This window comes from Chiloscyllium plagiosum, unplaced genomic scaffold (genome assembly GCF_037043375.1).
Source record: "Chiloscyllium plagiosum isolate Xiang-an unplaced genomic scaffold, Cpla_swu_hap1 HiC_scaffold_8, whole genome shotgun sequence".
NCBI lineage: Eukaryota > Metazoa > Chordata > Chondrichthyes > Orectolobiformes > Hemiscylliidae > Chiloscyllium > Chiloscyllium plagiosum.
In genome coordinates this window covers 77,319,886-77,336,494 of record NW_028270146.1, presented here as the reverse complement: position 1 = coordinate 77,336,494, position 16,609 = coordinate 77,319,886, and the positions used below count along the sequence as shown (strand labels likewise).

General features: G+C 38.9%; 1 protein-coding gene across 3 annotated transcripts in view; it reads right to left on the bottom strand.

Annotated features, from left to right (window-relative positions):
- Positions 1 to 16,609, bottom strand: part of LOC122553731 (RAS guanyl-releasing protein 1-like) — a 134,078-nt gene that overhangs the window by 24,438 nt on the left and 93,031 nt on the right. For all 3 annotated transcript variants that reach the window (XM_087990021.1, XM_043697995.2, XM_043697994.2), the window contains exons 10-14: positions 13,531 to 13,611; positions 10,130 to 10,234; positions 7,397 to 7,506; positions 3,058 to 3,202; positions 349 to 385 (exon numbers count right to left, since the gene is read on the bottom strand). In XM_087990021.1, the coding sequence (XP_087846147.1) occupies positions 349 to 385; positions 3,058 to 3,202; positions 7,397 to 7,506; positions 10,130 to 10,234; positions 13,531 to 13,611 (478 nt within the window). The remainder of the gene's footprint in view (positions 1 to 348; positions 386 to 3,057; positions 3,203 to 7,396; positions 7,507 to 10,129; positions 10,235 to 13,530; positions 13,612 to 16,609) is intronic.

The window sequence follows — 16,609 nt, the reverse complement described above, 5'->3', positions numbered from 1 at the left end:
GTTAACAGACTACGCATTATGGTTAGATCATGATCACCACTTCTCATTATTTACACCTGTTTAAAAGTATGCAAAAGGTTAGAAGTTGCACATTGTTTGGTTTCAATAAGTTCTTAAGCAAAATGTTGATTTCTGGATGAACATCATTTAGATACAATCTGGATTAGGTGATAAAGCACATACTATTAACTGTATAAAGCTATCAGAAATAGTAAAAATGAGTTTGTATAATTGCAATTGTAAATCCATTAATCTAGCAAATTCACTGATCTATCTAAATTAGTTTACCAAACGTATGATAACAATTAATACAGTTATTAAATATAATTATTTTATAACACCATTTACCTCTGCATCTGTACCCTTGTTTTATAACACCCCAGATCTGAAAAAAAGGACATTATTTTAATTTTGAAAGTATACAATTTGACAGACTTGAGCACATTTAACATTTTTCAGAAAAATAAAAAGAAACTGAAAGGCTTGTTGTTCTTGAAGTGATGCTTTGCCCATCCCTGTTGACTCTGAGGACATTAAATCTCAAAATTATAGCTTTGGCGCAAGAACCTAAAGGGTAGAGATGGACAATTTCCTACCCTGAAGTTCATCCAGTTGGGTTTATCCAACAATCAGGCAGCTCTTCTGATCATTGTCAAATGATATCCACAAATTACCAGATTTATTCAGTTCAATTCCCTAATTGGAGTAAGGTAACTTTTAATGGTATGAGATAAGAACTTTCAAAAGTTGATTGGAGTAGACTGTTCACAGGTTAAAAAAAATGTCTGACAAGTGGGAGGTATTCAAGAATGTGATGATGAGAGTTCAGAGGCATTTTGTTCATGTTAGAGTGAAGGGTATGGCTAGTAAGATAAAGGAACAAAATTGATGAATAAAAATATTGAGGTTCTAGTCAAGAAAAGAAAGTCTTATTTTAGAAATAGACAACTTGGTTCAATTGAATTTCTTATCAATATAAAGAATGTAGGGGCATTCTTAAGAGAGAAATTAGGAAGGCAAAGAAGGGAAATGAGATAGCACTGCAGATAAAGTTAAGGATAATCCAAAGAGATTCTACAAATACACTAAGAGCAAGAGGATAACTAGACAGAGGGTAGGGCTTCTTAAAGATCAAGGAGGTCATCTTTGTGTTGAACCCCAGGAGATGGGAAAGATACTAAATGAATATTTAGCACTAATTTTTACTGTGCAGAAAGAAATGGAGAGAAATAAACTTTGATGTTTTAAAAACAGTTCACATTACACAGGAGAAAGTTCGGAGAATTTAGAGAATATAAAAGTGGATAAATCTCTTGGACCTGATCTAATGTACCTCAGAACATTGTGGGAAGTAAGAGAGGAAATTACAAGACCTCTTGCAGAAATATTTGCATCATCTATAACTACGGGTGAGGTACCTGCTGACTGGAGGGTGGCTAGTGTTGTACCTTTGTTTAAGAAAGTTTGTAAGGAAAAAGTGGGGAACTTTAGACCTGTGAGTCTGACATCGGTTGTGGGTAAATTGTGGAGGCGACAATAAAAGATGGGATTTATGGACACTTAGAGAGGCAAAAATTCATTAAAGATAGTCAGCATGGTTTTGCGTGAGGAAAATCGTGTCTCACAAACTTGAGTTAGTTTTTTGAAAAAGTTACTAAAATGATTGATGATGGCAGAGCAATAGACGTTATTTATTTGGATTTTGGAAAAGCCTTTGACAAGGTTCCACATGGTTGGCTAATTGTTAAGTTAGGTCACATGGGATTCAGGGTAAACTTGCCAACTGGATACATAAATGGCAGGAGACAGAAAGTGGTGGTGGAGGGTTGCTTTTTAGACTGGAGACTTGTCACCAGTGGTGTTCCACAGGGATCGGTTCTGGATCCACTTTTGTTTCTCATTTATATGAATGGTTTGGATGAGAACATAGAAGGCATTGTTCATAAATTTTCGGACTGACACCAAAATTGGTAGCATTGTAGACAGTGAAGAAGGTTTTCTAAGATTACAAACGGATCTTGATCAAATGGGTCAATGGGCTGAAAAATGGCAGATGGCGTTCAATCTGAATAAATGTGAGGTATTGCATTTTGGTACAGCAAACAAGGTTAGGGCTTATACAATTAGTGGTAGGACCTTGGATCATGTTGTAGAACAGACGGATCTAGGGATCCAGGTACATAATTCTTTGAAGTTTGCATCACAAATAGACAAGGTGGTTAAAAAGGTATTTGGCATGCTTGCCTTCATTGCTCAATGCTTTGAGTAGAGGAGTTTGGAAGTCATGTTGAGGTTGTACAGAACATTGATGAGACCTCTTCTGGAATACTGTGACCAATTCTGGTTGCCCAGTTATAGGAAGGCTATTACCCAGCTGGGAAGGGTTCAGAAGAGATGCCAGGTATGGAAGGTTTGAGTTGTAAAGAAAGACTGGATAGGCTGGCACTTTTTTCACTAGAGTGTAGGAGGTTGACAGGCAATCTGATAAAAGTTTATAAAATAATGCAGTATTAATGGTAGTTGTCTTTTCTCTAGGATGGGGAATATCAAGAGTAGAAGGCAAATTTTTAAAGTGAAAGGAGAGAGATTTTAAAAAGACGTAAGAGGCAAATTTTTTACATGGGGGTGGTTCACATGTGGATGAACTTCCCGAGAAAGTAGTGGATGTGGGTACAATAACAATGTTATAAAGACATTTGGATAGATACATGAATAGGAAAGGTTTGGAAGGGTATGGGCCAGGAGCAGGCAGGTGGGACTTGTTTAGTTTGGGATTATATTTGGCATGGACTGGCTGGACCGAAGGGTCTGTTTCCATGCTGTATGATTTGATGACTCGATGTCATGGTGTGATTTGACCTCTGGATTACTAGGACAGTAGCACAGACAATAACCTATTATGGCCATTACACCAATGAATAGTAAAGCTATCATCTATAACTCCTTATTATTTTTCAGACTACATTCAGATAAAATATTTATAGCATTTTTTTCAGTCATCAACAGTTGCTCAGTGACATCTTACAAGCTGGGAGACTATAGGTTAAATCAACTTACAAATCCAGCACAGTTGTCACAGAAAGTTGGTTTCAGATATGTTGTCTCCTGGAAATTATGCAGAAAGCCGAGGACTGATTTCGAGAAGATGGAGCTGGATCTCATGAAGTAGGCTGTAATTTCTTCTCTGCTTATTAGACCTTCACTGTAAAATGAGAATCCTTCATTGCTAAAGATCTTATACAAACTTGGAATGACATAAATACAATAGGAACTCTATAAAACATATTCAGGTAAATTGGTAACTGATAGAGAATAGGTTACCATTTAAATCTTTATTATCTTTATCATTCATTAATGGAAACATAAATAATTTATTCTGCAGAGATCACTACACACTATTTTACATAACATTTTAACAAATTCATATCAGTAGTGAATACAATCAAACAATTCTTCCTTGGGCAAATCTGTAATTTAGTGACGGTTTATTATGATATTCAAGCACTGCACACTAGTGATTTTAGGACAATCTCAGTAAATATCAAAGATATGCACTTCAATATTGCATTTTAAGAAGGTATGCAGTTTGTTAGCTTTTATTAATAGAGGGATTGAATTTCGGAACCATGAGGTCATGCTGCAGCTGTACAAAGTTCTGGTGCAGCTGCACTTGGCGTGCAGTTCTGGTCACCACATTATAGGAAGGATGGGGACGCTTTGGAAAGGGTTCAGAGGAGATTTACCAGGATGTTGCCTGGTATGGAGTGGAAGTCTTACGAGGAAAAGCTGAGGGACTTGAGGCGACTATATAGGTATAGGACAGATGTCAGAGGTAGTTTCTTTACTCAGAGAGTAGTATGAGTGTGGAACGCATAGCCTGCAACAGTAACAGACTTGCCAACTTTAAGGGCATTTAAATGGCCATTGGATATATATATGAATGAAAATGGAATAGCGTAGGTTAGATGAGCTTCAGATTGGTTTCACAGATCAGTGCAACATCGAGGGCTGAAGGGCCTGTACTGCGCTGTAATGTTCTATATTCTATATTTCAGATGTTCTTTTATGATAGCAAAGAAACTTCAGTTACATTTGTAACTTTCATTGGTACAGTCATTACTAACTTTGATGGGTGAAAAGTGTGGTGCTGGAAAAGGACAGCCAGCCAGGCAGTATCCAAGGAGCAGGAGAATCGATGTTTTCAGTATAAGCTCTTCATCAGGAATGTCTTGCTTAAAACATCAACTCTCCTGCTCCTTGGATGCTGCCTGACCTGTTGTGCTTTTCCAGCACCACACTTTTTGACTCTGACCTCCAGCATCGGCAGTCCCCACTTTCACCTAACTTTGAAGGGTGCTGTGTAAAATGAATGAAATCATACTTGTGCCCAAGGAGCTTGGAGTTCCACCTCAGGAGTTTTATGTTATCCTCCAACAGTGATGGAGGTGCAACATCATTGGTAGCAAACAAAAGTGCATATATAACATATTGGTATGGTGCCTGGCCATGGGTAGACTTAGATTTCAGATTACAATAACAACATTGCTGGCTTTTATGAGCAATGTTAACCCGCACAGTTCCTCCTCCAAAACTGACAATGTCTGCAGCACAAATCTGTACTGCCTTTTCAACAGCTGCTCATACATTGTGAATGGGCTATGTTCTCGGACACTAGGGAACGCATTGAGGGAGCTGCCGCAAGAGGTACATCTACATAAAGAGAATATTAGAAAATCCTTTTAAGTGCACTTTTGATTACATTGGTCTGTGCAGTGATGATTTGTTGACTGATTACAACTTGAAATACGTTTTAAAGATTTTCTGCCAGATATATTTTTCTTTCACTGGTGCCAAATAAAAGAGAATGTCTTTGTTCTTAGACTAATAATCGATGTATGAGCACAGAACATTCTGCTAACTATAGTATATTTCTCTAGTGTTAAGCATTACAATTACAAACCAATAAGAAATGTGCCCCTGCAAAATATTCTATCCTCTGCGATGTATGAGTTGGTTGATGTTAACTAGTCAACTAGACCTTTGTTAATTTAGTATGTCTTTCTGTTGCTATGCATATAAATTGGTTCATTTTTGTAGACTAAGAATTATTTGCAGCAAAGTTTGTGGAATTGATGAGTCATGTCTATATCTGTGGTTTTTTTTGAAGTTAATACTTTGTAATTTTGTGGAGCAGAAAATGACAGAAGGATCAGATGCATAAATCATCTCAATTTTAGATGTTCGAGCACAACAAACTTAGAACTAACTACAAGGATGGAAAGCATAAATAAACTGTGATTGTTTTCCTTAGAAGAAACAGAGCAAAGGGGAGATTTTATGTAAGTATTCATAAAAGTATTCAAAGTTATGAAGAATGTTGATCAGGAGTTAGGGAAAAATAGTTTCCACTGGCAAGCAAGTCAATACCCAGAAGGTACACAGGGTGGCATGGTGACTCCGTAGCCAGCACTACTGCCTCACAGCACCAGGGACCCGGGTTTGATTCTCTGTCAGGTGACAGTTTGTGTGGAGCTTGCGCATTCTCCCTGTATCTGTGTGCTTTTCCTCCAGATCCTTGTTTCCTTCCACAGTCCAAAGCTGTGCAGGTTAGGGTGGAATGGCCATGCTAAATTGTCCATAGTGTCTGGGGCCATGCAGACTAGGTGCATTAGCCATGGAAAATGTAGGGTAATAGGGATGGGGTATGGGGTGGGTCTGGGTGGGATGCTCTTAAAAGGTCGGGGTGGACTCGATGGGCTGAATAACCTGCTGCCACACTAAGGATGAACGATTCTATAGAAAGTTGGAGGATAGGAGCAGCCTTTGGAGCCTGCTGCACCTTTTAACGTGATCATGGCTGATCTTCCAATTCAGTACCCTGTTTCCATCTTTGTCTCATGCCCTCTAATCCTTCAGCTCTAAGAGCTACATTTAACTTCTTCTTGAAAACATTCAAAGTTTTGGCCTGAACCGCTTTCTGTGGCAGAGAATTCCACATGCTCACCACTCTCTGATTGAAGAAATCTTTCCTCATTTCAGTCCAGAATGGCCTATCCATATCCTTTGTTCGTGAGCCTTGTTTCTAGACTCTTTTGGGAACATTCTTCCTGTGTTTACACTGTCTTGGCCTTAGAACCTTATACATTTCTATGAAATTTTTGAATCTCCAGTGAATACAGACCCAACCAATCCAGTCTCTCTTCATACGTTAGTCCTGTAATCCCAGGAGTCAGTATGGTAAACCTTTCTTGCACTCCTTCACTAGCCAGAATATCCTTCCTCAGATAAGGTGACCAAAACTGCATGCATGTATTGCAATTGACAAAAGCACACGTGGGAGAAAGAGGAGATTAAAAATACAAAATGCTGGAAATGTTCAGCAGGGCAGAAGAGAAACAGAGTTATGTTTCAGGCAGGTATTAGAGGAGAATTTAACTCAGCAAGCTATGATCTGGGATGTATGTAGTTGGTTTCAATGGGATAGAATTTGCAGAGGGAGGATTTCATGGCATGGTCTGTGAGTTGGTTGCTTTTCCTTCCTCATTCAGTTTTAAGCTATGCTTACACTTCAAATTGCTACATGTGTAAATTTACAATGGGGCAACTGGGATTGGGATGCATACTGGACTCTATCCTGTTCAACAGTGAAATTTAAGGATTAAAAATTAACAATTACAATGGAGGGGGAGATAAAGTAAATTAGAATCAAACTTGAAATTAGAAGTGGAATTTAAATTTTTTGTCACATGCCCTGAAGTTGCAAAAGAACAGGAGGACAGTGAAAAATGTACAATGTTGCAAACATCTTGGGTGGCACAGTGGTTCAGTGGTTAGCACTGCTGCCTCACAGCACCAGGGACACGGGTTTGATTCCAGCCTTGGCTGACTGTCTATGTGCAGTTTGCGCATTCTCCCCGTGTCTGTGTGGGAGGGCTGGTGTGGATTTGTTGGGTCAACCGGCCTGTTTCCACACTGTAGGGAATCTAATCTAATATAGCATCATCATAGGTGCAAACCTTAGGTAGAGAAAATAAATAAAAACGTTATGCTACATTTGACATGAAAGGCAAAACAAAGGGAAGAAAAGAAAAGATTAAGCCAGAAACTCAGGTCCAATTTTCAAAAGGGAATCGGCAGAGCTCTTAGGAAAAGAGCGAGGGAATATGTCTAATTAGATAAATAATTCATGGCAAAGGCTTACTGGGCAAAATGGCCTTCTCTGTTCCATATGATTTCACTGTGTGTAGGAAACAAATAAATTTAAACCAGCGAGGTGGCAGTGTCTTTCTCAATGCCCTTCAATCCAAGATGCATATTTACTTATAGTCTGTTCTGCTACTTGCTGTTGCTTCATTGAAATATTTTGTACTGCCCTGACTGACATTGCTGTACTCACCAATCTTTGTCCATAACGCAGAAGGAAAATGGAAAACTTGCAGCGATCTTTTCAAACTCCTCTTGGGAAATATAGCCATCCTGATCATGGTCGTAATTTTTAAAGACAGACTGCATTGGATAAGCAAATGAATAACATAACAAATGGTCAAACAACAGAAATGGGTTCATGAGTTGTACTAGTAATTATGTTCATGTAAATTAGAAAGGATGCACATCTATCTCTCCACCCCGGAGGCTCCCTGCATCATTCCTGATGAAGGGTTTTTGCCCGAAACATCAACTTTCCTGCTCCTCGGATGCTGCCTGACCTGCTGGGCTTTTCCAGCACTACTCTAATCTTGACTCTGATCTCCAGCATCTGCAGTCCTCACTTTCGCCTTATCTAATTCTGTCCCTATTACACTAATTTCCCTTTGAAAATTGGTATCTAATTTCATCAAGATATCTCTGAACTATTGAGTGTCATAAGGCCCTGTACTTCTGAACCATAATATTCTGTTGCTATTTGTACTCCACCTGACTTCAAATTACTAACTCCGATGTAACTCATTGAGGGTGGGGATTCCACTGAAAACTCATGACAGATCACATCAAGAAGCATTAATGTACCACCTTCTCACATACTTCTTGCAAAATTAAAATGTTTAAACTTTTTGTTTAGAATGTAGTGAAGTCAATCACTTGAACAAATACAGAGCTTTTGTTGAAGTAAATGTTATCATACATTCAGCTTTCAAACATCAAAAAGTGGCTAAAGCCTATCCTTAATTGCTCATTGTTGCAAATCCACTGTGTTAGAGATAATTACTATGTACCTTGCTGTTTTGAAGTTTAGTTATTGGTACAAGATTAACTCTATTTATGTATTACTTTTTATTCTTTTTGAAACTCAAAATGGCGCTGAATTTTGGTGATAAAACACTTCTCACTGTAGCTTTCTAGATATATTTGTTATATATGTAGTGAACATATAACATATATATCTATAGATACATAAGTAGTATTCTTGCTAGGGACTGTATTGTACAATTTTTATGCAATGGCAGTGGAGTGAAGTGTTCAGCCAATAGCCATTTGCTTTTGTCAAAACCAAAATCAAAAGTGCATTTTTTTTATTCTTGTAGAAAAGCTTGATTTTTAAAAAAAAACACAATCAATAGATACAGAAGCAATTAAATGAATTCTGGATTGGCATCCAGCAGAATCCTTGTGTTCAGTGAATATGGTTGTTCTCTACAACAAATGCATACCAACACATTAAAATTCTCCAGCATATGTATCTATAAAAGGAAGGCTTGTATCATTACATTGAATCCTTCCACAAATTCCTACCCTTTTCCAAGCAAAGCATGAAAGTGTGATAAAAATTTGAGTTTCATGTAAAGTTTCAACAACCACGGGGGCAGAAGCAGAGACACGCAGGTGATAACAATATCAAATATAAATGTGCTTTCCTGGAGGGTGATGAAGGAAGGCATAGCTGCCCCTTACACACACTGGGTATAACCAATCCAGCTCAGTAAGGGCCTCTAGCTTCTGCAACAGTGGGGGCAATTTAGCTGATTGGACCTCCATGCAACAGGTCAGAGGTCAGAAGCTTCAGGTATGCTTACAAGCCTAACTGTGTGTAACATCTATTGTAGGGCACCCTCCACTACATGAAGCAGTGGCCCAGCTTCATATAGCATGGAAACCTACCACTTCTTTCAAGTTGGAATGTCTAGTCAGCCTCTAAAGTCCACTTGTATTTCTTAATTGTATGGCATGCCCACACTCTGGTCATTAATCGGCTGCATTGGGTAAATCATAATGAGTGATTATTTCTCACACAGTGCATCTACTCATTTGAGTTTGCCAGTTGAGTTCAAAAGTCTACAGGAAAATCAAGCTTCAGATGTTTAGAATTCATGGTCTGTTTCTTCTTCTGTAATGCTCAGTGCATCCTTAGACTGCAAGAGGTCATGTTGCGGCTATACAGGACGTTGGTTAGGCCACTGTTGGAATATTGTGTGCAATTCTGGTGTCCTTCCTATCGGAAAGATGTTGTCAAACTTGAAAGGGTTCAGAAAAGATCTACAAGGATGTTGCCAGGGTTGGAGGATTTGAGCTATGGGGAGAGGCTGAACAGGCTGGGGCTGTTTTCTCTGGAGCGTCGGAGGCTGAGGGGTGACCTTATAGAGGTTTACAAAATTATGAAGGGCATGGATAGGGTAAATAGGCAAAGTCTTTTCCCTGGGGTCGGGGAATCCAGAACTAGAGGGCATAGGTTTAGAGTGAGAGGGGAAAGATATAAAAGAGAACAAAGGGGCAACATTTTCACGCAGAGGGTGGTACGTGTATGGAATGAGCTGCCAGAGAAAGTGGTGGAGGCTGGTACAATTGCAACATTTAAAAGGCATTTAAAAGGATGGGTATGTGAATAGGAAGAGTTTGGAGGGATATGGGCCGGGTGCTGGCAGGTGGGACGAGATTGGGTTGGGATATCTGGTTAGCATGGAAGAGTTGGACCAAGGGGTCTGTTTCTGTGCTGTACATCTCTATGACTCTATGACTCTATAAATCTTAAACATTCTTTCTGTTCAATATGCTCTGTTAATAAAAATCTAACACTTTTGGAGGATAAATGCTTGTGAAGAAATATAATGGAGGGTTTTCTCGCTGGTTGCAATAAAATGAAAAGAAAGCTAGAATTAAATATATGACACAGTATTGACAGCAGGAAAAAACTTACGTCAACCATGCGTTGAACATGCTTACTGATCGTCTTGGGATCAGGCTTTGTTGAGACTCCAGAGGCCCAGTCTGCTACTACAGGTGGCTTACAAGGAGTTGCTGGCTAAATGGTACAATCATAAACAGCAATTGGTTACTTCCATCCATGAGTAAAACACATTATTTTCAAATGTTGATATTGCAGTTGGATACTTTAGTCAGTCAGCAATTTATACAATCAATAGAATTTTGAACACAATTTGTTTTCTGCATTAGTAACTGAATAAGAACCTAATTTAAGTCACTTGTGCCAAGCTGCACAGCTTATTGTGACTTGCCTATTCTAACTGGGTTAAGACATTCATTGAATAAAAAAAGCAGATTTTCCTTCATACAATACACATCATATTTTAGTTATATTTATCTTGCAATAGTTTCTAATTTAATAAAGAAATTATTATCAAGGAATGTGAAAAGAAGGTAAATTATTCTTCTATACATAAGTAACAAGAGAAAATCTGGACAAGAACAAGTTTACTTTTAGTTACAAGCAGGACTTAATAACTTAATGGTAAGGTCCTAGGGAGTATTGCTGAACAAAGAGACCTTGGAGTGCAGGTTCATAGCTCCTTGAAAGTGGAGTCACAGGTAGATAGGATAGTGAAGAAGGCGTTTGGTATGCTTTCCTTTATTGGTCACAGTATTGAGTACAGGAGTTGGGATGTCATGTTGTGGCTGTACAGGACATTGGCGAGGCCACTTCTGGAACATTGCATGCACTTCTGGTCTCCTTCCTATCGGAAAGTTATTGTGAAACTTGAAAAGGTTCAGAAAAGATTTACAAGGATGTTGCCTGGATTGGAGGATTTGAGCTTTAGGGAGAGGCTGAACAGGCTGGGCTGTTTTCCCTGGAGCGTCAGAGGCTGAGGGGTGACCTCATAGAATTTTATAAAATGTTGAGGTGCGTGGATAGAATAAATAGACACAGTCTTTTCCCTGGGGTAGGGGAGTCCAGAACTAGGGGGCATAGGTTGAGGGTGAGAGGGGAAAGATATAAAAGAGACCTTAGAGGCAACCTTTTCACGCATAGGGTGGTATGGTACGGGATGAGCTGCCAGAGGAAGTGGTGGAGGCTGGTACAATTGAAACATTTAAAAGGCATCTGGATGGGTATATGAATAGGAAAGATTTGTTTGGATATGGGCTGGGTGCTGGCGAGTGAGAATAGATTCAGTTGGGATATCTGGTTGGCATGGACGAGTTGGACCGAAGGGTCTGTTTTTGTTCTGCACTTTTCTATGACTCTATAAATGATCAATTCATAGGTAATCGCTTTGAAATGCTGGAAGTATTGAATAATTGCTTTGCCTCAACATTTACAAGGGAAATAGACATATTATATGTTGCTTTGCTGTGGATATAGACAGTTATTTGTGGCTATTCTTGAAATTACATGTTACAAAGGTTCATGGCATGTTTTCAAAGAAGTCTTTCTTTGCAGCTAAAGATACACATGTGCCTTGAATTTTTACATTGGCTCAGTTTTTAAGAAAGGTCACTGGACCTGAAACCTTAACTCTGCTTTCTCTTCACAGATGCTGCTGGACCTGCTGAATTTTTCCAGAAATTTGTTTTTGTTTCTGATTTCCAGCATCCTCAGTTCTTTCAATTTTTTTTACATTATAATAGGAAAACATTCACCAAGTGAAAATACAAGAACAAGGAGACAGCTTCTAAATGGAAGTTTGAACTTGAACAAATATTGAATTATCTAATTTATTTGAATAAGTAACAAAAGGGTATATAAGTCTAATACTGTGGACATAATATTTGAATTTTCAGAAGGAATTTAATAAGGTTTCATAATGTAAACTGATGACAAAGGTCAGATCCTTGGAATTGGGGACAAGAAGCAGTTCAGAGAGCAAGCTAGCTACTAAACAGAAAACTGGCAGTAGGCTTGCAAAAAGTAGATATTTATTTAGGTGATTTGGAATTGGGGTGTCAAATAAAACTTCAAAATTCATGGACAATACCAAATTGAAGTGTGTAATAAATGCAGAGGAATACAGTGAAAAGTGCAGGAAGACACAAAGAGCTTTGCAGAATGAACATGGAATTGATACAAGCTTTCAACAGATGATCGTGAAGTGATACATTTTGATTGGAAGAGAATGGCGGTCACAACTCCTTTGAAAATGTGTTGAGGTAGGGTAGAGAAGCAGAGAGATCGAAGGTAGGGATATACAAATCACTAAAAGTAATAACACAGCTGAATAAGGCCAATAAGTAAGGGCAAAATACTGGGATTTCATTTCATAAGTTCTGGAACTGAGGCCACTGCACTAATAGACGCACATATATTATTCAACAGACGGTCTCAAAATTAATTTGCAATAAAACTAGCAGAATACAGGACTCAACATTAGTTCCTTGTGATATGATTTATTGCTCACCTCCCAACCAGATGGGGAAGCTATGCATATAAATACCCCACACAAAGACTCAAAGGATCAGCATCGTTAGTGGACTTTTGCAACTGTTTCCCCATACACCCATAGCTGATCCTTTTAATACAAAACATATCTAAAACATATCTAGTATTACCTTTGCACATCAGTTATACCAATAATTACATCAAGGAGAAAATTTCTAAGGAAGAGGATAAACTGTCAGATAGTTATGCAAAACCATTTCCGCACATGATCATTCCATTTTGCTTTGTAGACGACACATTTCAAAACAGAGAGTTGGTGAATTGTCCTAAAAAGGCTTAATGTGGAGCAACCATAAAGGACAGGAAAACATGTTGCACATCACACAGAAGGCCCATCGTATTGTGGCATTATGTACAGTCAGACCATCTGATGTTTAAGTTATCTGTGAGTAACCTTACCATTGACTGATAGGATATTGTCTGTTTTATGCTATTAGTCACTTGTAATACTGATAACTTTGAATACTATTCAAAGTTAAAATGATTCACTCTATATTTTGTTAAATTCAAATATTTTGCAGATAAATCTAAAATGGCTCAGTTAAGACCATGTTAGCGTATCAGTTGGGATTATTTCTGACAAAATAATATTTATAAATGCTGAGATGAGTTTGTGTTCTAAGTTTTAGTTCAACTTCCAAACTGTATGACTTTTCTTACATTTAAAGATCTTGGATACTTAAAAATTGCATTCATACAGAAATCAATTACTAACTTCTTCGGAACCAGAGGCCATTTGATTTGAGTGTAACCGAATTTCATCGTCTTTTAAAATTTTTCCATCTGCACTTTTTAATGAAATGTAATTGATTATTCTGACAAAGTGATCACAGTTCCAGACAGCAATAATGGATGACATAACATGGCATTTAGTGGGAAAATCAGGGTCATGCGATAGCAATAGTTTGAAAAAACTGCCTTACAGGAACTTTGTTATTCCTTGGCTCACGGGCATACGAAAGCTCATAAATCTCATCTTCTGAATAGTAGAGGTCCAAAGAAAGCTGAAATAATGCAGAATACGTAAATTACATATGTTGTTACATAAGCAGTTTCAAACACATGTTTTAGTCCTAACTCACTTCACTCTATAAATGACTCATTTTTGACATGAACCTTTTATTGTAAACTGACAGATCTACTAATTTAGAAATGTTATACTTGTTCATTTTAATTAATGACTTAATGATTACCAATTACTCCAATCATACTGAATAACGACAGAAAACACCAGTAACCGTGGTTACTGATGGCTTATGATAGAATGATCGTTGTTGGAGTCACGCTTCAATTGACTGCACCAAATGCTCCTTTTTTATAGAATCTAGATGCGGAATTTTTCAGAAATAGATCTCAATCAGGGTGAAACCTTTGATTCTCTTACAATCTTCTCATTTCTCTTATTACTACCTCATTGGAGTATGGCTTCAAAGACATTTTGTCCAAAGTCATTAGAAACTTACCCTTGTGAGTATTATTCATATGAGTAGTGACAATGGAGGGTCAATGGGCTGACTGCAGGAATGCCTTATCCTTTCTTCAGCACTATTCACAAATGCAGGGGTTCAAGACCATGACTGATAGAATACCGTTTCCGAATTCAGAAGTTGAGCAGCCAATTGTACTGACTCTATTGCTATACCACTTGAAATTAGCAAGGAATGAGTTCAGAAGTGGAGATTAGACTCTGGCCATTGGCATGGTCCCTCACGACTTTTAAATGACTAGAGACATTGTGTTTAGCATGAAAATATTCCTGATGGATCACTGGTAAAACACATCATAAGCAGACAAAGCAAACAGTAAATTATTGTCCAGTATGAGTATGCAATAACTTTACTGGTTAACAAGTGCTTATTGCACAATAGCTGTTAGGTATGTGACTGTTCTCCAATAGAGAGGGTTAGACCATAAGACCATAAGACATAGGAGTGGAAGTAAGGCCATTCGGCCCATCGAGTCCACTCCGCCATTCAATCATGGCTGATGCGCATTTCAGCTCCACTTACCAGCGTTCTCCCCGTAGCCCTTAATTCCTCTAGACAACAAGAATCTATCAATCTCGGCCTTGAAGACATTTAGCGTCCCGGCTTCCACTGCACTCCGTGGCAATGAATTCCACAGGCCCACCACTCTCTGGCTGAAGAAATGTCTCCGCATTTCTGTTCTGAAATGACCCCCTCTAATTCTAAGGCTGTGTCCACGGGTCCTAGTCTCCTCGTTTAACTGAAACAATTTCCTAGCATCCACCTTTTCCAAGCCATGTATTATTTTGTACGTCTCTATTAAGTCTCCCCTTAATCTTCTAAACTCCAATGAATACAATCCCAGTATCCTCAGCCGTTCCTCATATGTTAGACCTGTCATTCCAGGGATCATCCGTGTGAATCTCCGCTGGACACGTTCCAGTGCCAGTGTGTCCTTCCTGAGGTGTGGGGACCAAAACTGGACACAGTACTCCAAATGGGGCCTAACCAGAGCTTTATAAAGTCTTAGTAGTACATCTCTGCTTTTATATTCCAACCCTCTTGAGATAAGAGACAACATTGCATTCGCTTTCTTAATCACGGACTCAACCTGCATGTTTACCTTTAGAGAATCCTCGACTAGCACTCCCAGATCTCTTTGTGCTTTGGCTTTATTAATTTTCTCACCATTTAGAAAGTAGTCTATGCTTTTATTCTTTTTGCCAAAGTGCAAGACCTCGCACTTGCTCACGTTAAATTCTAGCAGCCATTTCCTGGACCACTCTCCCAACCTGTCTAGATCCTTCTGTAGCCTCCCCACTTCCTCAGTACTACCTGCCTGTCCACCTAACTTCGTATCATCGGCAAACTTCGCTAGAATGCCCCCGGTTCCCTCATCCAAATCATTAATATATAATGCGAACAGCTGTGGCCCCAGCACCGAACCCTGCGGGACACCGCTCGTCACCGGCTGCCATTCTGAAAAAGAACCTTTTATCCCAACTCTCTGCCTTCTGTTAGACAGCCAATCCTCAATCCATCCCAGCAGCTCACCTCGAACACCATGGGCCCTCACCTTGCTCAGCAGCCTCCCGTGTGGCACCTTATCAAAGGCCTTTTGAAAGTCTAGATAGACCACATCCACTGGGTTTCCCTGGTCTAACCTACTTGTTACCTCTTCAAAAAATTCCAACAGGTTTGTCAGGCATGACCTCCCTTTACTAAATCCATGTTGACTTGTTCTAATCAGACTCTGCTCTTCCAAGAATTTAGAAACCTCATCCTTAATGATGGATTCTAGAATTTTACCAACAACCGAGGTTAAGCTGATTGGCCTATAATTTTCCATCTTTTGCCTTGATCCTTACTTGAACAAGGGGGTTACAACAGCCATCTTCCAATCATCCGGGACCTTTCCTGACTCCAGTGACTCTTGAAAGATCTCAACCATTGCCTCTGCTATTTCCTCAGCCACCTCTCTCAGAACTCTAGGGTGTATCCCATCGGGGCCAGGAGATTTATCAATTTTAAGACTTTTTAACTTTTCTAGCACTATTTCTTTCGTAATGGCAACCATACTCAACTCAGCCCCGTGACACCCTTTAATTTTTGGGATATTGCTCATGTCTTCCACTGTGAAAACTGACGCAAAGTACTTGTTAAGTTCTCCTGCTATTTCCTTATCTCCCATCACTAGGCTTCCTGCATCAGTTTGAAGTGGCCCAATGTCTACTTTTGCCTGTCGTTTGTTTCTTATGTACTGAAAGAAACTTTTACTATTATTTCTAATATTACTGGCTAGCCTACCTTCATATTTGATCCTCTCATTTCTTATTACACTCTTTGTTATCCTCTGTTTGCTTTTGTATCCTTCCCAATCTTCTGATTTCCCACTGTTCTTAGCCACTTTATAGGATCTCTCTTTTCCTTTAATGCATTTCCTGACTTCCTTTGTCAGCCAAGGTTGTCTAATCCCTCCCCGGTTAATCTTTCTTTTCTTGGGAATGAACCTCTGTACAGTGTCCTCAATTATACC